Raw genomic sequence first — 24,306 nt, 5'->3', positions numbered from 1 at the left:
ATATATAGGTCAAGAGTCAATACCCCAAATGGATAGAAGCCTTTGATGTAGTGTTTTTGTTTTTGGCATGTGGGTATCCAAGATGTTAAAGCTTTCACAATAAACAGAAGCATGTGCTAAACTTTTATTTGGGGAACCACATCAAGAGCTCACAGGTTAGGTTTAGAATTCAGATTCTAATCTCATCGTGTACTTTTTTGTTACATAAGGAGTAATGATCATTACAGCAGTATTTTGAAAGGGGCTGGGGTGTAAGGGCAACTTATCCATACAAGTAAAACATACTGCTTTCTGGTATTTTTTAGGAGCTTCTTTTCTGAATTAGGAGCATTGAAAGGTTTTCTTGGTTTGGGATTTTTTTATTTTATTTTTTTTTATAATTCGAATGTAATATCCCACACCATGTTAATAGAATTTGACAAGTTTCCATTTTCAGATACCAGAGAGAGGAAATAAGTTATCCTCATTGTTACAGCACTGATCACTGCCTGTGTGTTATACCATACTGCTCAGTCGCTGTCTTTGTGTGGGAGAGCATATTGTGCTGAGCTATCATAAAGCAACCTTCGCTCTGAATTGACTTCCTGTCCATGTCAGTCACTACACCATCTGACACCACTTAGGCTTTGGTTTTCATTATGCAAATATCTGCTAGGTCAGACCTTACCCTGACAGGCACAGTAGCTTTTTAAGTTATTTCAAAACTTAATGTTTGTTGATTTCCTTTTTCCAGAAAAATCTGTGTTTTTTAACATATGAGTCACAAGTTGTTGTTGAAGTTCATGACTAGCTGGTAGTCAATATGAAGTCAAAACAAAATTTTACTAACTAAACTACATAGAAAATGAAAGAAAAAAAAAAAAAGCTTATGTCTCAGGCTTTTTCAGCAGGGGGAAACCATTACTTTGTCACATCTGGGTAGTCTAAGCCAGCCAAATTGAAGTGGGAATTTCCTGCCATATGTTAGTTCTTTGAGCAACCTGTGAACATCTAAAATAGGGTATATGAGTTCTTGTTTGGTAGAGCTGTAGCCACTGTGGAGGCTTGCTCCTAATAGGTAGCAGACGTTTTCATGTACTGCCACTCATCAGGAGGTTGTGTAGTCTGTCTATAGCTAACAGTGTTTGCTCTTGTTAAATACGTTAATTTGGAAGACCTAATTTGGAAGGTAGAACATCAGGTCTCAGATACAATGGTAAGAGTGAACACTGTGACCTCCCAAATTTTGGTGATAGTTTTGTTTCATCAATAAAAAGAAGGTAAGACTGAACCACCGTGGGTATTCCAGATAACTTGCATAAGGTTATTTTATAAAGTCAATGAAGACCAAAATAAGCCACTTAATGTAAAGGAAAATAAAGATTCTGAAAAGGCAGAAGAAATATCAAGTATGTACATCAGCTTTCTATTCAGATGCACATGGGAATTAGGAAGTAAAAATTTCATTCAGAAGAGTTGTACACAAAAGGTAGAAATGCTTTATCCATTTGAAACAAGAGACATTTTTAAGGGGGAAAAAAAAGGCTTTCCACATGATCTCACTGTTTTTGTCATCCTCTGTAAGGGAAAATATTGACATTTGCCAGACTGTTTGCTCCAGCTTTCTGATCCCCTGCAGTTTATTTTTATAACAACCTTATCGATGGGCCTCTTACCCAGCTCTCTAGGTTTAACTGAGTTGAGTCGATTTGTTACCACAGCTTCAAGTAGCTGTTATAGAACAAGCAAGACATCCTAATAAAGCTGTAAATGTGTTTACTCAAACAGAGTATTGATTTTACTTGGAGAGGGAGAAGCTGGTGCTTAGCACAGTGTCAGGGTGGATGAATTTCACTGCAGTTTTTCATTGTCATCTGCCATGGTTGTGAGACACTGAGTAAAGCCATCAGAGGATAATTAGAAGTACCAGAAATTTAGCCCCTAAAATCAGTTAACCGCCTGGGAGTTTTGTAGATTAATTAACTTTTATTTAAAATTTCCTCTAGTAATAATAATCAAGCATTTTTAATGGTGCTTTCAGATAGAGCAAGATTTCAAGGTCGTGACTTGTTAAATATATCAGTTTAATGGCTAAGGGTTTTTCAGACTTTTTTTCATTCTTGCAATTTAAGCTAACATTAGAACACAATGTAAGGAGACAGTGATCTGTACTCATATCAAAAGACATACGTGGTCTTTCTGAAGAATCAATTTTAAAGAAATAGTAAAGCAATTATAAAGTAATTAAAACATCCTATTAAGGAAAAAAATACCCAGTTAGCATCTTTAGCAAACCTAAATGGTTTTGTAGTGCAGCATGACCAAGACACACAAAACTGTAAATGCCACCCTTGTTTCTTAATACCTTCCTTCATTAAAGAAGAATCTAAAATATTCTAGCTTGCTATAAGTTAGTCGTTATCTTGAAGATAAAAGTTGATTGCACAACTGTGAGAAAGACAAGAGTTAGATTAAGAAGTTACTTACCTTCTATAAAAACTATATTAGCTTTTGAATTTGATAAAAGGTAGTCATATAAACACTTTACTTGCCTCCTTGCAAATGACTAGAAAAAGTCACAGTTGAAATGAATTATACCTAGGATGATGAACATAAAACTGAAAATTTATCAAAAATAAGTTTTACCATTATAGATTTTTAAAAATTAGTCTTTTCCCCATCATCTACAGTCATTTATTTGCTGCCTTATAAGAAACTCATGCTTTCTTGCACTACTGCCTAGCTTACCTAAATGACTCATTAAAATGATGATATCTGAGCAATGACCATTTCTAAAGCCTAGGAGTAACAGACTCTGTCAAAAGAACAGTGAAAGATATTGAAGCGTTTTCTTTGCCTTTGAAATGGTATACAGTTATCAGCCAAATTCTACCCCAAGTTAAACTTCTAAACCTTGAAGTAGCAGATTGTAAAATTTTGTTACGTAAGTGGGCACCACTAGAGCTTCTTCTTTTAATTTTTCAGGGGGTAGAGAAGCAAACTGGTTTTTCACAGCTGTATTTCCATCTTTATTCTATGTTCAAGTATTCAAAGACAGAGGAAAAGGAAAGGATATAGATTTATATCATTCTGTTTTTTATATTTCAAAATCCCTACAATCCAGTAATTAATTTTGTTCTATTCATTTCTAGAGAATGATAGCTATGTGAAGAAGCTTGTTGTCATGGAAGCAGGGAGGGGTGCAGGATCTAGTAGGGCAGCCATACTTTGGCTTCAAGGTACTATCTCATCTGAGTCCTTTGGTCAAAGGAACAGAAACCCATTTCATCTAGCTCAGAATAAGGATTGTTTTTTAAGGAAGCACATTAGCATTAAAGGGGACATTATAACATTGTGGTTAAGACAGTGGGTCAAAAGACGTGGATATGAGTCCTGGTTCTGCCATTAACTAGTTGTGGAACTAGTTACTTGACATCTCTGAGCCTCAGTTTTCTCATCTATGAACAGAGGACCAAGTACCTTTCTCATTTGGGTTATTGTAAAAGTTGAATGTAACAATGTTTACAAAGCACAATACGTAATACTTAGTAAGGACTCATTAAGTGTTACCTGTCATAAAAGGAATCTCAAGCAAGAACCATGACTGGACGAGTTTTTGCTGAGAATGGAGCCAGATGATGATTCTAGAACCCATCATTTCTAGAGACCTCAACAGCAGAAATTCATGGATCTTTACTCCAGTGCTTATGCACTAATATTACTCAGCTTCACTGTATCTCTGCTTCTTCCTTCTTGGTCTTTCTTTTTTTTCCATTCTGGCTCCTAAAAGAGAACACTAGGTTAGCTCAATTTACTTTTTGTGTCATTCATAAATAGGACACTGGAAGAATATCTTGGGTCAGATGTCCTGGCCTTGATCCAGGGGTTGATTTGTATGCTCAAAATACATCAACTGACCCCCTCAACAATGCTGAAGGTGAAGCAGTTTTTCTTAAAAGGGTGATGGATGGAGCCTTTAAAGGGCTCTATGTACATGTATGTTTGCATGCCTTGTCTTTACCCTTTTTCTCATACTTAGAGTTCTGAAAATGTTCCCTACAGCATGACCCGTCTATCACATAACACATGGAACATCAAACACCCTATATCTTAAGCTAGAAATCTAGGGATCATACTCAGTACTTTCCTTTCCCTCTGTTCAAACCTTCAGTGAGTTCTTTTGACTCAATTTTAAGGATATATCTCATGTCAACTTATCTCAAATCCATCTGTTTTTCTGCTTTATCAGATCTACCGCTTTAACTCGGGCCTGTTTTTTACTGACTACAGTAGCTTCCTATGTGCTTAGTCTCTCAGTCGTGTCCAACTCTTGGCGGCCCCATGCACTGTAGCCCTCCAGGCTCCTCTGTCCATGGGATTCTCCAGGCAAGAATACTAGAGTGGGTTGCCATGCCCTCCTCTAGAAGATCTTCCCAACCCAGGGATCAAACCCAGGTCTTCGGCATTTACCATCTGAGCCACCAGGGAAGGGGATTCTGCCTGGACAAATTCTGAAAATCAGGACAAGGAACTCCTTTCTATGTCTGTTCCATTTTCTTCCTTCTGGAATAGGAATGTCTGTAACTATTATCACATGCCTATCCCACCACTGCATTTGGAAAGCAGGAGCCCTGTTGATGTCTTGTTTCTCTGATTCACAGATGCAGAGGAATTTTACCCCAGGGTTTTGACCTGTTGCTGATTTAGATGATCTGGATGAGATTTGGGACTTTTGAACTGATGATGTTTGGATGAGAGTTTAAACTTTAGGTTTGAGACTTTGGGGAATATTAGGGTAGGGTGAATGTATTTTGCACAGGGGACAGACATAAATTTGGGGGTCCAGAAGGCAGACTGTAGTGGGCTAAAGGTCACCTCCATAAAGATATGTCCATATCTTAATGCCCAGAACCTTTGAATGTTACCTTATTTGGCAAAAGGGTCTTACAGAAGTAATTAAGTTTAGGCTTTTCATATGAAATTATCCTGGATTATCTCAGTGGGCTTGAAATTACAACAAAAGTGTCCTTATAAGAGAGAGGCATAGGGAGATTAAATACACAGAGCAGAAGTTAATGTGAGGACAGAGCAGAGGGATGTGGCCATAACCCAAGGAATGCCAATAGCCACCCAAAGCTGGAAGAGGCAAGGGAAGATTTTCCTCTAGAGCCTTTGGAGGGATCATGGGCCCTTGATTTTGGACATCTGGCCACAGCAACCATGAGAGAATAAATTTCTGATATGTTAGGTCACCTAGTTTGTGGTAATTTAGTACAGCAGCCAAAGGAAACTAATGTAACTAGTAAACATTTTAAAGGGTTTTGCACCTTTAAAAAAACATTCTGAAGAAAATCTGCATAAATTTCACCTTTGCTTGCATGCTCTAGCTATGCAAGCCTTCTTTCAGGCCTTAGACACTTTGCACATGGAATTCCCTTTGCCTGGAATGTTCTTCCCTACTTTGCATGGCAATGTCTTTGCCATCCTCAGTCTCAGCTTAACAGTTTTCTCTAATCATTCCATCTAACATGGCTCCATTCACTCTTCTGTACTGCTGCACATAGTCATTTTCCTTAATAGCACTTAACATTCTCTGGAATTATCTTACTTATTTATTATATTACTCACTGACTTATTGCTGCTTAAAAAATCTCTCCCATTAAAATACAAGCTTTAAGAGAATAGGGTCTCTATGTGTCTTCTTCACCAATGTATCCTCAGGATCCACCACAGTACCTAGCAGAGAATAGACAGTAAATATTCATTGTATGATATAAAGTCAGTTAATCGCATGCATAGTTACAACAAACTTACCTCTTATGTCAAATAAACTTAGTATAAATAAGAACTTGGTTATTGAGGGATTTTGTCAGAAAGGGAATGAGTCAGGAAATAGCAGGTTAGACCATACTTTAGTATCAGAGCACCTTCACCTAAGATTAAACTGTGCTGCTTAAATGACCACTGTCAGAAGGTTGGATAAAGAAGATGTACATGTGTACAATGGAATATTACTCAGCCAGTAAAAAGAATAAAATAAAGCCATTTGCTGCAACATGGATAGACCTAGAGATTATCGTACTGAGTGAAATAAGTCCACCAGAGAAGGAGAAACATTATATGGCATCCCTTATATGTAGAATCTAAAAAGAAATGGTAGAAATGAACTTAACTTACAAAACAGAAACAGACTCACAGACTTAGAGAATGAACTTCTGGTTGCCAGGGGAGAGGGATAGTTAGGGAGTTTGGGATGGACATGTACACACTGCTATATTTAAAATGGGTAACCTTCAGGGACCTACTGTGTAGCACGTGGAACTGTGCTCAGTGTTTTTTGGCAGCCTGGATGGGAGGGAAGTTTGAGAGAGGATGGATACGTGTATATGTATGGCCAAGTCCTTTCACTGTACACCTGAAACTATCACAACATTGTTAATTGGCCATACCACAATACAAAATTTAAAAGTTTTTTAAAAATAAATAAAAGTGAAAAAGCAAAAAAAAAAAAAAAAAGATTGAACTTTGCTATTATGTGTGTGGATGCTCAGTTGCTGAGTTGTATACTACTCTTTGCAACCCCAGGGACTGTAGCCCGCCAGGCTCCTCTGTCCATGGGAATATCCAGCCAAGAATACTGGAGTGGGTTGCCATTTCTCCTCCAGGGGATCTTCCTGCCCAGCCCAGGGGCTGAACCCTCCGTCTCTTATATCTCCTGCATTGGCAGGCAGGTTCTTTACCTCTAGTGCCAGAATATGAAAACTGATTCTCAGGATCATAATCCTGAACATCAGTTCCTGATGTTAATAGGCAGTAATATACAAGTCAGAGGCTCCCAGGAAGATTTCACAGAATGTACTGAAGTTACCCAGTAGATATCTAAATCTGATTTGCTAAAATGCCTAGTGGAATGTCCAGTGCATCCGGTAACAGTGCCTTTGTCGTGTCCTACCTAGGACCTTTACTGCTGTTTCTTACTGAAAGTGTTGTGAAATGTAGCTTCTCCACAGGAGTAGCAATGAGACTCCGATGAACATACATATATGCCTGGGGCATAACCCTTGTTTCATTTTCTACACAGTTACCTAAGCTTTAAGCCACAGAATTGTTCTTAACTTTTTAACTTTCATCAGCACTCACATCAAATCACTATTTATTCTCCTTCCTACCCTTATTATCTGTCACATTAGACCTGTGGTTCTCAAACTTGAGCGTGCATCAGAATTCAGAATCACCTGGAAGACTTGTTAAAAGATAAGTTGCTGGGTCTTGTCCTCAGAGTTTCTGATTTGATAACATCGGGGATGGGGGTTAGGTCACGCTAAAGCTGCTGGTATAGGAACCGCACTTAGAGAAACACTCCCAGAATATTGAAGTAGATGCCTATGTGATCTCTCTGCCAGCACTTTCTTTCCTAGTGAGTTCATGTTACACACTTCTGCCAGGATTATTTTTAAAGTATTTATATGGCTTTCCTAAAAACTCTAAAATCCTCAAGGATTAACACTGTTTTATCCATCTTTGAATCCTTTGATGTTTAGCACCTTACCTAGTAATGGCAGGTATTCAGTAGCTGTTGGTTGAATTAATCAAAATACTTTTGATAACATTCTAGGTTTTTATTTTCATTTGCTTCTTATACAAGTTTGTATAAGTATATGAGTGTTAGCATGATAGTGGCATGAGTCTAATAAATTGAGGATTCAGATTAGTCAGTGTTTTAACTTATAGCTTATTCTCTCTCTTGGAGCATGCACAGGTAATAAAAATAAAAGTACAGCCTTTAAGTTGACTGTCTCATTTGCCGTGTGGCAGCATATATCTGATAACCATTGGTTTAGAAGGTATAGCAGACCAGTCTAAGAGAGCACGTAAAATCATCACTGAAGTGTAGATACCTAAGAAAGATGGAAAATAACCAAATATTGAAAATCAAATTGACCTAGAAATGACAGCAGAATTTTGACAAAGAAAATGACAGGGAGAATATAGAGTTCAGCACTCTTAGTTGCTGTAAAATATTATATCAGGTTTGCTTTAATTACATGGTAATGCCTCTGAGAACAAAGGTAATTACATGATAACTTATGTTACTATTCCCATATTATCTCTTAATAACTATGTGATTAACTCATCACTACTATACAGTGTATAGTTCAATATTACTCATGTTTAAAGAACATTGATAACTTAAATGGATGAGTTGGGGTGGGATGAGGGATGAAGATAGTAGAGAAAGCATAGTATTATAAATATCTAGAATGTAAATGATTCATTAGATCATTGACCTACTCCTCAAGGATCTGAACCAAAGCTGTGGAGAATACCATCAGTGTCTAAAACAAATCATGTGGCTTCGAAGACAACATATGTAAAATATAGTAAGTTTACTGTGAGCAATGAAATAGATAAGTGAGTATAGGACAAAAGGCATATATTTTCATGTTTTGAGAGGTTTTTAGTTATAAGTATTAAGATTTATTTTTTAATGAAAAAAAGACATTCTTTAACACATATCATTAAGCCAGCATCTTGAGTTTGTATGTGCAGACTATGTGGTGAGGATGTACAGCACCAGAAATTCTTCATTCATTCACCGCTGATAGAAATGCAAAATGGTACAGCCGCTTTGGAAAACGGTCTGACAGTTTCTTAAAAAACACACTTACTATAAGATCTAGCAATTGTGATCCTTGGTTGCCCAAATGAATGGAAAACTTATACCTACTTATACCTTCATCCCTGCACACAAATGTTGATAGCACTTTATTCATAATTGACAAAACTTATAAACAGTCAAGATGTCGTTCAATAGATGACTGGATAAATAAACTGTAGTATATCCATTCCATGGAATAGTATTCAGTCATAAAAAGAAACAAGCTATCAAGCCATGAAAAGGACACAAAAGAAACTCAGACATACCACGCTAAATGAAAGCCAATTTGAAAGGGCTACAAATTGTATGAATCCTTTACCGAAAGGACAAGACTATGAAGAGAGTAAAGATATCAGTGATTGTCGAGGGGTGAGGGGGGAGTGAGAGGTATGAATAGATAATACAGGGGTTTTTTGAGCAGTGAAACTATTCTATGTAGTATTGTAATGGTGTGTAACAAATCAGACATTTTCTTTTTTATATGTCTTTGAATCCTATAGAATGAACAACATAAAGTGAACCCTAATATAAACCGTGGACTTCAGTGAGTCATTATCAGCTCATTAATTGTTAACAGTTAATGATAAGGGAAATAAGGGATGTAGCAATGAGAGGGTATATAGGAACCCTGTGCTGTTTAGTTTTTCTGTAAACCTAAAACTGCTCCCAAAAATAGTCTATTAATTTAAAAGACAAAAAAGGCCAAAATGGAAAAACCTTTCTTCCACCCACCTCATTTTACTAGTATCTTCAGTTTGTGCGTGTGCCTCAAGTTTCCCAACTTCATCAGTTGCAGTGTTCTAAGATTCTAAGGCCAGTATCCTATGGCCAGTGATCTCACCGTTTTTACTCAAAAAGCTTGTTCTATTGATACCACATAATGACCACTCTATTCAAGTACAGTGAACCTTTCTGCTTAATTCTGGCAGGAATTCTCCCAGAATCCCTGCTAAGGAAGCATTGGTCCCTGAATTTCCATTTCAAAAGATGCGGACTGATGTATTTGGCATATGCCATCTACAAATGAAGTCTTCATGTGGGGAAGAAATACTGTACTAAGGTTGCCTCAAAAACTCTCTAAGGTGCCTCCTCTAACATTGCCTATGTTTCCCTAAACCTGAGAATATAGAAGGTAGTGAAGATCTTTAGTTCTTGAGAAATCTTTCTGAGAATAATGACCAATTTCACTGTACTTAACATTCATACTGATTTACTTTACAGAAAGCTGTTCCCCAAGTGGCTACAATTATTAATAAATTCTAAAAGCATGAATGGAAAACTATCAGAATAAAACATCACTTAACTGAAATTCTTGAATGAATTGTTTGTAAACATTTTCTGAATAATTAAATGTTCCATGTTATCCTTTAAAATGTTTATTGATTTTTTCTGATTATAAAAGTAATATTACTTACTATAGAATATTTAGGATATAAAAGGAAACAGGAAGTAAAAATCATCTCCAAAATCTGGAAATTATCATAATTCTTCAGACATAGAAGAATTTTGCCTTTTTCTGTTTTGAATAAGCATGTTTCTAAAATACATTGCAAAGATCTGACCAAAGAGTAAAAATGGAGGGAAACACATGTAGGAATTTAATAAAATCAGAATGAGTACAGATGTACTCTACTGTCCTTGCAACTCTTATGTGAATCTAAAATTATTTCAAAATAAAATGTTTTAAAATGTTTGGAACAAGATGGATTACTTAAGATACGGTGGTGGAACAAAAATGTAACTCTGGGAAAAATGAAAGTTGATTACTACCAATCATGACACTCAATTTCTAGATGGAGTAAATAATTAAATGACCATAAGTGAACTAAAGAAAATACGAGCTGATATTTATCTGAATTCATGGTATGGAAGACCTGTCTCAACTCAAATTTAGTGGAAGAAACTATTAAAAGGTAAATATATCGATGTGGCAATCTAAGGCGAGTGACAAAATAACAGGAAGTACTCTCAACATAAATAGGAGACAAACTGGAAGAATATCTTTTAGAAATCAATAATAGACGAGAAATCCTCTAGTAGGAGAACAGGTAAAAGCTGTCATCAGACAGCTCATAAAAAGAAGCAATACAAATGGCCAGTAGACATATGAGCTAAAAAAATTTTCAACCTCCCTAATAAAAAAATTTAAGTTAAAACAAAATTCTGCCTTTCACTTTTTAAGTTATCAAACAGATTTTTTTATAGCAGGAATGCTATTGGGTATATACGTTAATAAAATCATTTTGAAAAGGAGTTTGGCAATATGAATAAAAAGCCTTAAAATTAATTACCTCTGGGGCTCCCCTGGTGGTCCATTACTAAGACTCCGAGCTCCCAATGCAGAGGGCCTGGGTTCTATCCCTGGGCAAGGAACTGGATCCCACATATACCAAGATCTGGTGCATCTCAATAAATAAAAAAATTAATTAAAAAAATTAATTACCCTTCAAGAAATATATCCCAAGAAAATTAAAATTTTTAATTGTGCACAATAAGTGTTATTAAAATGTTATAAAGATACTCACTACAGTGTTATTTATAGTAGTAAAAAAAAATTAGAAATACACCTAAATATCCCGTAATAGGTTTAAGTAAATTATACTGCATCTACATTTAAAATGCATGGTCTCTAAGAATATTTAAAGGTATAGGAAAATGTTTCTAATAAAGTTTTTATTACAGAAATAATACCTGTAAGCAGTAGAAAATACAACAGCACAAAAAGGAAATATAGAAGTACTATATTTATATGTAATGAAAGGTGAGCATGGCTTGCACCCCAGTCCTCTAATTCCCCTCTGTGAGGTAGCTTTGGTTGCTGGTATCTGTTGAATCCACCCATAAATACTCTGTGTTTGTACAAGTGTGTATATGTATACATATCCTAGTTTTCATCAAATGAGAGTATACTGGGCTTACTTGAGTTTTCATTTACTTTTATCTTGGAAATTGTCTCATAGCAGCTTAATGAAGATCTAACTCATTTTAGTTAACTGCTTTCTGTAATTCCTTTGCATGGATTTAGCTGGTCACCTTTTTGAATTGTTGGATTTTTTTTTTTCAACATAAACCATGTAGCCATATGTGATGATCAGAAAAGCTAACTCATGCTTTTACTGTGAATGTTGAGTGAACAGGAATGGAGTCTACTGGGTTTTTAGTTCCAGCCACCATGAAAAATATTAGTGAAGGAACTGTATATGAAAAAGAAAATACTGACTTGTAGATCTCATTCATTTCCTTCTAAACTATTCCTGGCTCCTAAGTGTCTTTATTAAGACTTTCATAGTTACTGACAATATTTCTGTTTTCTGTGGATGACACTAAGAAAATTCTGCATGTTGTATGTTTTCTACAGTAACTACATGGAATGGACAACTTGAGCTAGAAACTCTCATTGCCTTTTGCCCACACTAGCCATCACACCTCTATATGCTTTGAGAAAAAAAAACTTGGTACTCCTTTCAGCACAGTTTAAATTATGTGTCAGGTCTAATCTCGGACACTGAATTCATGCTGATTGAATGCTAAAATTGACCATTCTCTTTAATAGCAGTAAAAGAAAAGTCCAAATGAAATTAACCAGAATATAATAAACCATACTGGTTGTTAATGGACTGAGGTTTATTCTGAGAACTCTGGGTCTGTGATTGCTCCAAGATTCAGAGCCCTAGGAACCAAATTCAGTGTCAGTGAGAAGCCTTCAGGTACACTGTGCCTCAGGAGCCCGAGACCTAAGGTCCATGACATGACCAAAAGTGGGAGAGGCCCTGGAATAAGCCTGTCCATGAAAGGATCAAAGAGAAGTTAGGAGTCACAGAAAGAAGGCACTCAAGTTAAAAGGTACAACCACTGCCTCAGCATGTTCTTGATTCGGAAACCTGTACTGCTGTTTCGCGTTCACCAGTGTATGCCTCCTGTTCCTGTTCTCATGGCTGTCTTGAAAGGCATATACACAGAGCCTTACTATTCATTTTTAACGTGATATACTGACAAGGACCATAAGCTAATGGCCTCCCCACAAAGAGCTTCTAAAGTACTTTTTCATATTGAACACCCATGCCAAGTCAGTTATTTAAAATTTTACTTCTTACTTCTTCTTTGGCCCAGAGTCTTTACTGAAAGAGTACAAAATTCTTTTTTAATTTATCTGCAAGCCATATTTATCTGCCATAGTGTCTTCTAGCCACAGTATTTGTAATTCATCACATTCAGTGAATAAAATATGAATAAGCACTTTGTTTACTTGCTGGCACAGTATTTGTATATACTAACAGCATATTGTATTTTTCCTACCTAAAAATACTTTATTGAAATAATATCCTAAAAATACAGAGAACTTTAAAAAATTGCGGTGGGAGAGCCAAAAATTCTACAGAAAAATAAGCAAAAGATCAGAAAAAACAATTCACAGAAAGAGATTAGTTTTTTAAACATAGAACAAGGTCTTCAGTCTCACCCATGGTAAGAGAGATGCAAATTAAATTCACATTGAGATATGTTTCTAACCCACCAGATTGGCAAAAAATCAAAAGCTTGACAGTGTACTCTGTTACTGAGATTGTGGGGAAATGCTCATTAAACATTACCAGTGGAAATGCAAAAGGTTTAACCCCAAGAGAGTGGAATTTGGCAGTATCTAACAAAACTACTTATGTATTTATCCTTCAACCCCCAAAATGCCACTTCTAGAAATTTACCCGAAAGATACACACACACACCCAACAGCATAAAAGCACACATGCAAAATGTTATTCGTTACAGAATTATTTGTAATTTCAAAGCATTAAAAACTGGTGAACATTCACACATAGGAGATGGAGTGAATGAACTATGGTGTATCCATACAATAAGCTGCTATGCAGCTGTAAAAAAGAATGGGCAAAATCTCTTATGTATTAGTATGCAGTGATGCCAGGAGATATTTTAAGTGGAAAAAAAAAAAGCAAAGTGCAAAACGGCATATATTCTATGCCACTCTTTTTGTATAAAAAAAGAGGAAATAAGAAAATGCACAGATATCTGCTTACTTTTACAAAAATAAACACAGGAGTTCAGTTCAGTTGCTCATTCATGTCCAAATGTTTGCCACCCCATGGATTGCAGCACAATGGGCCTCCCTGTCCATCACCAACTCCTGGAGTTTACTCAAACTCATGTCCATTGAGTTGGTGATGCCATCCAACCATCTCATCCTCTGTCGTCCCCTTCTCCTCCCGTCTTCAATCTTTCCCAGCATCAGGGTCTTTTCAAAGGAGTCAGTTGATTGCATCAGGTGGCCAAAGTATTGAAGTTTCAGCTTCAGCAGCAGTCCTTCCAGTGAATACTCAGGATTGATTTCCTTTAGGATGGACTGGTTAGATCTCCTTGCTGTCCAAGGGACTTAAGAGTCTTCTCCAACACCACAGTTCAAAAGCATCAATTCTTTGAGACTCAGCTTTCTTTATAGTCCAGCTCTCGCATTCATACATTACTGTTGGAAAGACCATAGCTTTGACTAGATGGACCTTTGTCGGCAAAGTAATGTCTCTGCTTTTTAACATGCTGTATAGGTTGGTCATAACTTTTCTTCCAAAAAGTAAGTGTCTTTTAATTTCATGGCTGCAGTCACTCTGCAGTGATTTTGGAGCCCCTCAAAAAAAAGTCTGTCACTGTTTCCATTGTTTTCCCATCTATATGCCATGAAGTGATGGGACTGGATGCCATGATCTTAGTTTTCTGAATGTTGAGTTTTAAGCCAACTTTTTCACTCTCCTCTTTCACTTTCATCAAGAGGCTCTTTAGTTCGTCTTCACTTTCTGCCATAAGGGTGGTGTTATCTGCATATCTGAGGTTATTGATATTTCTCCTGGCAATCTTGATTCCAGCTTGTGCTTCATCCAGTCCAGCATTTCTCATGAAGACAAACCAAAAAACAGTGAAATTGGGTACCTCCAATGGGGAGAGCATAGGGTAAAAGAAAGTGACACTTCTCTGAGCATACCTTTTTTAGAATCTTTAATATTCTGCATATTTTTAAAAAAGTATTAAGTTAATAAGGATGAAAGTGAGGGGTGAAAATTGAAATCGTGACCCCCAACATTTTTTTCGGTCTTCAGTAAGTGAACCATTCTGAGAGAGTCAATTCCTAGGCAGGCTGATAAGAAGTTTGGGGGTCCCCAGGGAGAGAGGGGTCTGGAATTCTCAAGGAGGAGGAAAGGACAAACTTTTTTTCCCTCTACATTCCTTAGGATTATATAACAATAATGTATCCTGCTTAAGGACAGTTTCTGGAAAAAACCTTCTGGCTAATCCTGTTATCTTAAAATGTAAATTATGGGAGTGGGTCTAGTAAGGTCTTTACAACCTCCAGGCATTCTTTTGATTCACTGTAATAGCTAATTAAAAGTATATAACTCCATTCCTAACACTAGTGAGGGGGTACTCTTTCTTCCCCCTTCTGATGTCTATGTCAGAAGCTTTCTCTATCTCTTTTATACTTTCATAAAACTTTATTACACAAAAGCTCTGAGCGATCAAGCCTCGTCTCTGGGCCCAGATTGAATTCTTCTCTGGAGGCCAAGAGTCCTGGGGTCTTTCGTGGTTCAGCAACAACCTGTCAATTCTGAAGTGGAGTAAAAAGGAGGACCAATCTAAAGAGCATACTGAACACAGTATTTGAGCACATTGGAGAACAGCAAACCGATTCTAAGCTGTTTTTAATAGTTTTGGGGTTTTGTAAAATTAGTAGTGAAGCAATTTTGAAGCTGTTTTGGAGATAGTATAAAACTGAGCCAATAAATATTTTGATATTGTCGAAAGCTAGGGTTTTCACTATGGAAAAAAGTACAGTATCACATAATGGACTGGAGAAAGGTAAGAAAGAGCACTATAAGGATGGATTGGAACTGGAAGCATTGGTGTCAATTCAGTTTCTAAAATAGGTTTGTGTACACATGTATATACATACATACACATTTATGTGTGTATGTATGTGTATCTGTATCTGTACATGTGTATAAGTACATACTTCCTAGCTCCATTTGCTGTCAGGGTCTAGAAGCAAAGAATGCACCTACCTCCCACACTGTGGTCTCTAACACCATTTTACCCTAATAGGAAATAGGTATCCTTGGAAAAATGGCAGGTTCTAAGGCTGAGATAGGGTGAGTTTAAGATGAGCCAATAATATAATTCCAAAAAGTAAGGAAGTACTCAAAGATAGTATGAGGGGCATATCCAAGGACACCTGAGCCAGCTTTAAGGTGCTCCCACTGGTAAAAACTGGGACATTTTGAGCACCATATAGAGCTGTATTGAATTATAAACCATTGATTAAAAAATAAAAGTCTGTGCCTCCTTATTGATACATAAATAGATGAAAAATAGTAAATGAGATAAGAGATAAGCTCTTGCATATAGAATGTTGAAAGCTGACTGGCAAATGTGAAGGGAGTGCTGGAGTTAGAAAATCATCATGGTTTAAGTTGCTTCAGTTAGGAATTAGGAGTGAATACTAAATTTGGGAGAAGGGATTGGGATTCTTTATAGGGAGCAGAATATTTGCATGGTATTAAAGTGTCTACCAGCAGACTCCTTGTTAGATGCAAGGGAAAATATAACTATACAGTGGAGAAGTAGGACAGCATCTTGATCAGGTGATCAAAGTTATCACCAGTGAATAGCAGCCAGACATAATGTGTTCCTAAATGTGATACCCTTGAGAAGGACACAACATAATTTTTCTAGTATTCTGGCCAGGAATGCATAATCTGAATTTAATCATGAAGAAATATCAGACAAACCAAAATGAGCATCACTCTGTTAAATACGGAGTAGGGGGAGACTGTATTCTTCAAAAATGTCCTTGTCAAAAAAGTCAAAAGGAAATGTTCAAGATAAAGGAAACTAAAAATATGACAAATCCTAGACTAAATTCTATCCTAGATGGAAGAAAACTGCTATGAAGGATATTAATGGGTCATTGACAAAACTGGAATACGAACAGTCGATTAGATAACACTGTTCTAACAGTACTACTGAAGTCGATGACTGTGGTTATCTGAGACTAGCCTTATTCTCAGGAAAGATGCATAGATAGATTTAAAGGTAGAGGGCATGACAAATGCCACTTCTTCTCAATTAGTTCAGTGGAGAACATTGTGTTTTATACAATTTTATGCAAGAGCAGATGGGCCCAAAAGGAGCAAAATGTTGACAATAAGTACATCCAGGTAAAGGATATATGGATATTGTTTGCATTGTTTGCAAGTTTTCTTTCTTTTTTTGGCAAGTTTTCTGAATTTGAAATTTTTTCCAAATGTGGTTTTTAAAAAATACATTTTAGGCCAGCTAGTAATAAAAATCTAAACTTATAAAATTGTACTGAAAAACATTATGCTAAGTGAAGTAAGGCAGACACAAAAGGCCAGGGATGGGAGAGAATGGAGAGTTTAATAAATATAGTTTCTGTTGGAGTAATGAAAATATTCTGGAAATTGATAGAGGTGATGGTTACACTACATTGCAAATAGACTTAATGGCTTGAATTGTACACTTTAAAATGGTTGAAATGGTAGCTTTGAGGTTATGTATATTTTATGCAATAAAAAAGGTATCTTGGGGATGTTTAATTCTTATTATGAAAGAATTTCCTATGATTCTTTAAATATAAGCTCCTTTAGTTTTTTAAACTATTTTGTACAACTTGCGAAGACTCATATCAGCTACTTTATGAAGGTTCAACTTATAACTGATTATATAACATCTGTAGTTCATCTCAGTTAGAATTTAAAAATAGATTGTTAAAGAACTGATATTCACTCAGGGCAAAGGTCTAAGCTTTTTTTCTCCATGCAGGTTTTCCACTTGTCAAAGCAAATGTCTCTTCAGGGGACTTCACTTCAATCATCAACTAGCTCTTCTATTATAAAGAGGATGCTGGTACTTATGCTTCTCAAAAATATTTCATAAACATAAGCTTTCTTTTTCTCAGAAAGAACATACCAGGAGGAATGAGGAAAACAGATGTTCCTTATAAGTCTTTCTAATAGACGTGTTTCCATTGTAAGCCGATCTGACTGAATTTGGCATCTGCTCCATTCACTGTGTGGGCTGAACAGTTTAGTCTCACAGTTTGGCTGAAAGTTAATATTGACCTTTGACTGTTACCTGAAAACTCAATGATAAAATACTCTTACTAAACCTCTTGAGAGAGTGATTTCACATTCTAAGCAAATGTCTTCAAAATACATCACTCCATTAACCAAATTAATTATTCTTCGGTTGGGTGTACTTATTTATTTTATTGGATACGGCATTCCCCAAATCTGACAAGGGAGAAGCCTGTGTGGTCAGAATGGTAGAAGAGAAAGAACATAAATCTCTTATAATGCTCTCTACAGGTCACTATACCACAGCTTTTAAATTAACCTTAACCCCCCAGCTGCCCAGGGCCTGTGAGGCCTAAAAGTCTGGCTACAGAACAGTTTCTCATTATCATCTGTTCTGCGTATTTGAGTACTGCTATAGCATCTCCGGTTTTCCTTAGAGGGGAAGTAGCCCCAGGTTTTTCTGTTCTTGACTATCTTATTTGTAACTACAACAGTTTTTTATGTAGTTTTATTACAGTATAATTGACATACAATAAACTGCACATGTTTAAAGTGTACAGTTTTACAAATGTTGACTTATGTATACACCCATGGACCATCACTATGGACACATTTACTGTGTCCGTACTATTTGGATTATTTCCAATTTGGGGCTATGCCAAATAAAGCTGGTCTGAACATTCATATACAAACCATGGTTAAATACCTGAAATAGAAAGACTGAGTCTTTTTTTTTTTTTTAAGACTGAGTCTTTTGATAGGTGTATGTTTAACTTTTTAAGACACTGATAACTGTTTTTCAAAAAGAGTCTTATAGTTTCATAATCAGTATTTGGGGCTTTCCGGTGTCTCTAGGGTAAAGAATTTGCCTGCCAATGCAGGAGATGCAGGAAACTCAGGTTTGATCCCTGGGTTGGGAAGATCCCCTGGAGGAGGAAATGGCTACCCACTCCAGTATTCTTGCCTGGAGAATCCCATGGACAGAGGAACTTGGCAGGCTGCAATCCATGGGGTCGCAGAGTTGGACACAACTGAATGATTGAACACACACACAGGCAATCAGTATTTGAGAGTTTCAGTTAATCTGTACTCTTGCCAACACTTGTCTTGTCAGTTTTCTTTCATTTTAGCCTTTCTAGTGGATAGGCGGTGGTATTTCATGGTGGCTTTAATTAGCATGTTTCTAACAGATAATAATGTTGAACGTCTTTTCCTGTGCTTGTCTGACATGTTTATCTTCTTCACTAAAGTGTTTGTGTAAAAGTGCTTAATTTAGCAAAGTCAAAATTATTTTTTCTTTCATAAAAGTTTACACTTTTTATGTCCTAAGATCTTTGGCAAGTTCAAAATCACAAAGATTTTCTCATAAGTTTTCGTCTCAGTTTTATAGTTTTAGCTCTTGCATTTAGACCTGTGATCCATTTCAAGTTAATTTTGTGGTTGGTGTGAAGAAGGGTAGAAGTGTATGTGTTTTTTTATGTTTTCACATATGGCCCATCCAGCTCTTCTAAGAACATTTGTTTAAAAAGAAGTCTATTATAATAACATGGAAAAAAAGAAAGATTATCCTTTCTCCATTGAATTGCTTAATACCTTTATAAAAATCAGTTGGCCACATAGAAGTAAGTTTATTTCTGGATTGTTTGTTCAGTTTCACTGATTTATTTGTCCATCTTAATACCTGTACCACAGTGTCTAAATTATTTTAGTTCTATAATAAATTTTTAAATCAAGTACTCTTGTTTTCAGAGTTCTGTTTTGATTAGTCTGATTAGAATCAGCTTGTCAGTTCTATTAGAAAAGCTTGCTGGAATTTTGGTTGATATTACATTGAATCAGTAGAGCTGATAACAATATTGAGTCTTCTGTTCTCTGAATAGTTTATAGCTCTTCATCTTACTTAGCTTGTTTTTATCTCTCAGCATTGTTTTTTGTTTGTTTGGGGTTGTTTTCTCAGCATTTTTTTGTCATTTTCAGTGTTGAGGTCTTACACAGCTTTTGTCAGATTTAGGTATTTCACATGTTTGGTAGTATGGTGAAGAGTATTTTTAATATCAATTTCTAACTGTTCACTGCTGGCATATACAATTGCTATATATACACACATTACTAGTATAAAAATTCAATTGATTTTTGTATAGGAATCTTATATCTTGCAACTTCACTAAACTAACTTAGTAGTTCAAGTTAACTTTTTTCTAGATTCCATAGGAATTTTTATATAGACCAGGATTTGTCAGTTTGGGTATTATTGACATCATAGGATATTTAGCAGCATCCCTGGGCTCTACCCTCTAGTTGCCATTAGCACCCTCTGGCATGAGTATGACATTGCCACATGTTCTCCAGGAGGCAGAATTACCACTGTTGAGAACCATAGATATAGGTGGTCATGCCATCTGCAAATGAAGACAGTTCTACCTCATTTTCAATTTTGATGCCTTTTCTTTCTTCTGTTTGCCTTAATGCACGGGCTAGAGTCTACAGTACAATGTTTAAGAACAAACATTCTTTCCTTGTTCTTAATTTTAAGGGGAATAACACTTCATCATCCTCCATTAAGAATGATATTAACTGCAAGGTTTTCATAGAAGTTCCCTTCTGTTACTAGTTTGTTGAAAGTTTTTTTTAGAAATCCATCTTGGGTTTCATCAAATGATTTTTCAGTATCTATGAAGATGACCATATGATTTTCCTGGTTAATATGGTAGATTACACTGATTGATTTTTGAAAGTTAAACCAACCTTGCATTTCTAGGATAAATGCTACCTTATCATGAATTATTATCTTTTAAAATATATTATTGGATTGGATTTGCTAAAATATTTGCATCTTTTCTGATTATACTGTCAGAGTAAAGCTGGCCTCAAAGAGTGAGTCAGAAAATATCCTTTTTAGTTTTCTAGAGTTTGTATATCTTCCCTGGTGGCTCAGACAGTAAATTGTCTGCCTACAATGCCTACCATGTGGGAGACCCGGGTTCAGTCCCTGGGTCGGGAAGATCTCCTGGAAAAGGAAATGGCAACCCAGTCCAGTATTCTTGCCTGGAAAATCCCACGGATGGTGGAACCTGGTAGGCTACAGTCCATGGGGTCGCAAAGAGTCGGACACGACTAAGCGATAACATTGACATTATTTTTCTTCTTTAAATGTTTGGTAGAATTCAGCAGTGACACCATCTGAACTGGAATTTTCTTTGTGGGAAGCTTTTTAATTTTAAAATCAAATGTTTCATAAACTCAAGGCTATTCAGGTTATCTATTTCTTCCTGAGTGAGCTTTGATAGATTGTGTATCTCCAGAAGTTTGTCTTACTTGTCAGATCTGAACACCTTATAGTTCTATAACACTTTGTTGGCATTAAGTTGTTATCCTTTTAGTGTGTATAGATGCTCTAGTGATATGATGTCTCTTCTTATCAGTAGTTACCATTTATGTCTCTCCTCTTTTTTTTTCCTTCTCAGTCTGTATAAATGTTTATCGTACTATGATTCCTACTTCCATCTTCTCAACTCGGTAACTGTCAGGCTCTGCCAAGGTTTTCCTTCTGTGAATCGTGGCCTGGTAGTTTTCCTCATTTGTTTCCCTTTTTTCATGTATCTTTTGTGACTGATGTACAATATTTGAAAAACTTTGTTTCATATACTTTGTTTTTATTTTAAAGTTGTTTCTGAAGAAAGGGTAAATCTGATTGTTTTATTTCATCTTGATTGGGAGCAAAAGGCCTCAGCATTGTTATCTAATCATATTTATTTTAATGTCAAACTGTTCCATGGTGCTTGACTCTAGATATTATTTCCCTGATACTTCTGGGAGTGAAAAAGGTATATAAAAGGTCTTTCATAACTTTTCAACTCTCAGATTTGTTCTTGGAGAGATATCCAGATGATAGAGTTTTTCCCAAATAACAGTTCTCTAACAGCAATACAGAAGGAATTTAGAGAGATAGGCAGAGGTATAGCTCATAATTACTCAGCTGTAAAGACCAAAGATAATACTATTTGGCCAGTAATTCTTTCTTACAACCTTTTACTCTCAAAGTTAAAGGAAAGCATGATCGTTTATGCCTAGAAAGACTAGATTGACTTGATGATGAGTTGTTAAGTCCCAACTTGAGCTCTTTAAAAGAATTATTAGGGAAGAACCCTCTAACCCTGGAGGTTTGACACTTCACTGTCAAGACTAAAGGTAGGTAGACCATATTTTATTCTGGCCCATCTGACATTTCTGATGCTATTGCACAATACTCAGGTTTCTCCCTTCTGTCTGTGCTCCAGGTTTTCTGTCTCAGCTGGTCTCTGACAAGCCCCTAACCGAATGCATCCGTGCTGGCCACTATGCTGCAAGCGTCATCATTAGGAGGACTGGCTGCACCTTTCCTGAGAAGCCTGACTTCCACTGATGGAAATGCATGAAGCTGCATCCCAGGAGTACAGACACTGCCCGGATTGTTTCCTGAGAATTCCCATATTAATCAAGAAGAAAACTGAATGCCACCTTTCCTACTATAATAATGTTGATTCTTAATTTAGGGGGTACAGTAATGCACAATAGAGTCTTTATTCTCTCAGCAACCTAAAGTAGGAGGTTTATTTCCATAGTTTGATAGTGCCAGGCAAATGTCAATTAAACAGGAATATAGTATTTCAGTTGAAATTTTTGTTTCATTTTCCATTACACTGTAAATTCATGTGTACTAAGCAAAGTGATCATTTTTTTACATTTCTGCTTTGAATGCAGATGCAATTTAATATAATAGATTTTTTTAAAGGAATTAAAGATAATACATAAATCTTTAGCTTTTATACAAGTATATTTAATTCAGAAGTGTGTTTATACACATATACACACACATGTGTTCATATATGTACCACATATATACATGACAAGTGGTTAAATAAGGTACAGAAATATTTATCTTTCCAAGTTATGCCAAGTAATTTCATCAGTGTGTACTCAAACATGTAATAAATTTTGGATAATTAATTTGCCAAATTATAAGCTATATTACAATATTCAAGTCATAATCTTATATTTACTTATGGTACTCTGTATTTGATACAAATAAAAACTTGTCATAAAGGGCTTTTTTTCTGTCTTTGTCCTGCACTCAGCAAACTAAGGTAGAAAGATAACTGTCTAATCCTGGGTCCTGAAATATCTGATCTGTTTATGGAGATAGAAAAAATAACATAACACATCAAAAAATAACTTAGTATTGGAGACCAGTAAGCCACTGTTTTCAGGAAGACAGAATGGTGTGATATAACTTCTGGGGAATGCCCTGGCAGGCCAGTGGTAAGGACTTCATATTTCTGCTCCAGGAGGCACAGGTTCAGTCCCTGGTCAGGGAATGAAGATCCTACATGCTGTGTAGCACAACCCCTACCCCAAAAAAATCTTTAAAAAAATGGAACCTCTGGAGTCAGACGTACTTACCTTGATAAGAGCTTGTGCAAATTACTTAGCCTCTTGAACGTCAATTTCCTTTCTATAAAATAGAATCATAACCCCTCTGTATGAGGTCACTGAGATGATTCAAGAGGGGATTCTAGGTACAAAATGCTTGTTACAAGTCTAATAAGAACCTACTATTGTTATGATTATTGTTACTGAAGAAGAAGAAAATCATAGTTATAAAACTGAGTTCATAGAAAAGCATTCAGGTTTTTGTTTTATGTTTAAGAAGACTTTTAGGTCTCCTACGCTAATCTTTTTCATCATTGTTGAGATACAATTCATAGGCCATAAAATTTTTTATTTTAAAGTATACAGTTCAGTAGGTTTTAGTATATCCACAAAGTTGTGTAGCTATCACCAATATCTAAATCAAGAACACTTTCATCACCCCGAAAGGAAACCCTTTTCTTCCCAATTCACTCCCCGTCCTCTTGATAACCACCAATCTATTTCCTGTCTCTATAGATGTGCCTATTCTTGATGTTCATAAAAATGGAGTCATATAATAATGTTTTCTTTTGTGTCTGGCTTCTTTCACTTAGCATGTTTTCAGTTTACTTATCCTATGATATTTTCAGTGCTTCTTTTTATTGCCAAATAATCTTTCTTTGAATACATATGCCATATTTTGTTTATCCATTCATGTTGATGGACATTTCAGTTGTTAGTGACCCAGTTAACCCTTACGGGCTATTATGAATCGTGCTGTCATTAACATTCATGTCCAAGTTTTTTATATGGATGTATGTTTTCAGTTCTTTGGGGTATATACCAGAAGTGGAATTGCTGGATCACATGGTAACCCTATGATTAACTTTTTGGGAAATTGCCAGACCTTTCCAAAAGGACTGCGTCATCTTGCATTCTCACTGTAAAGGTTTGTGAGTTTCAATTTTTTCACACCCTTGCCAACACTTGCTACTCTCTGTTTGATTATAGCCATCTTGGAGGGTATAAAGTGATATCTCATTGTGTTTTTAATTTGTATTTTCCTATTTACTAATGGTATTGTATTTATTGACCATTTGGATTCCTTTCTTTGGAGAAATGTCTATTCAAAGTTATTGTCCATTTTTAAATTGAGTGGTTTGTCCTTTTATTGTTGAGTTGTATGCA

General features: G+C 36.1%; 1 protein-coding gene across 2 annotated transcripts in view; it reads left to right on the top strand.

Moving 5' to 3' along the window:
- Positions 1 to 22,468, top strand: part of ADK (adenosine kinase) — a 540,760-nt gene extending 518,292 nt beyond the window's left edge. For both annotated transcript variants that reach the window (XM_052640201.1, XM_052640202.1), the window contains exon 11: positions 22,008 to 22,468. In XM_052640201.1, the coding sequence (XP_052496161.1) occupies positions 22,008 to 22,132 (125 nt within the window). In that variant the 3' untranslated portion in view covers positions 22,133 to 22,468. The remainder of the gene's footprint in view (positions 1 to 22,007) is intronic.
- The last annotated feature ends 1,838 nt before the right edge of the window (positions 22,469 to 24,306 follow it).

This window comes from Budorcas taxicolor, chromosome 5 (genome assembly GCF_023091745.1).
Source record: "Budorcas taxicolor isolate Tak-1 chromosome 5, Takin1.1, whole genome shotgun sequence".
In the NCBI taxonomy this organism is placed as follows: Eukaryota; Metazoa; Chordata; class Mammalia; order Artiodactyla; family Bovidae; genus Budorcas; species Budorcas taxicolor.
The sequence above is the reverse complement of the archived record's forward strand: the minus strand, read 5'-3'. Positions and strand labels throughout refer to the sequence as shown.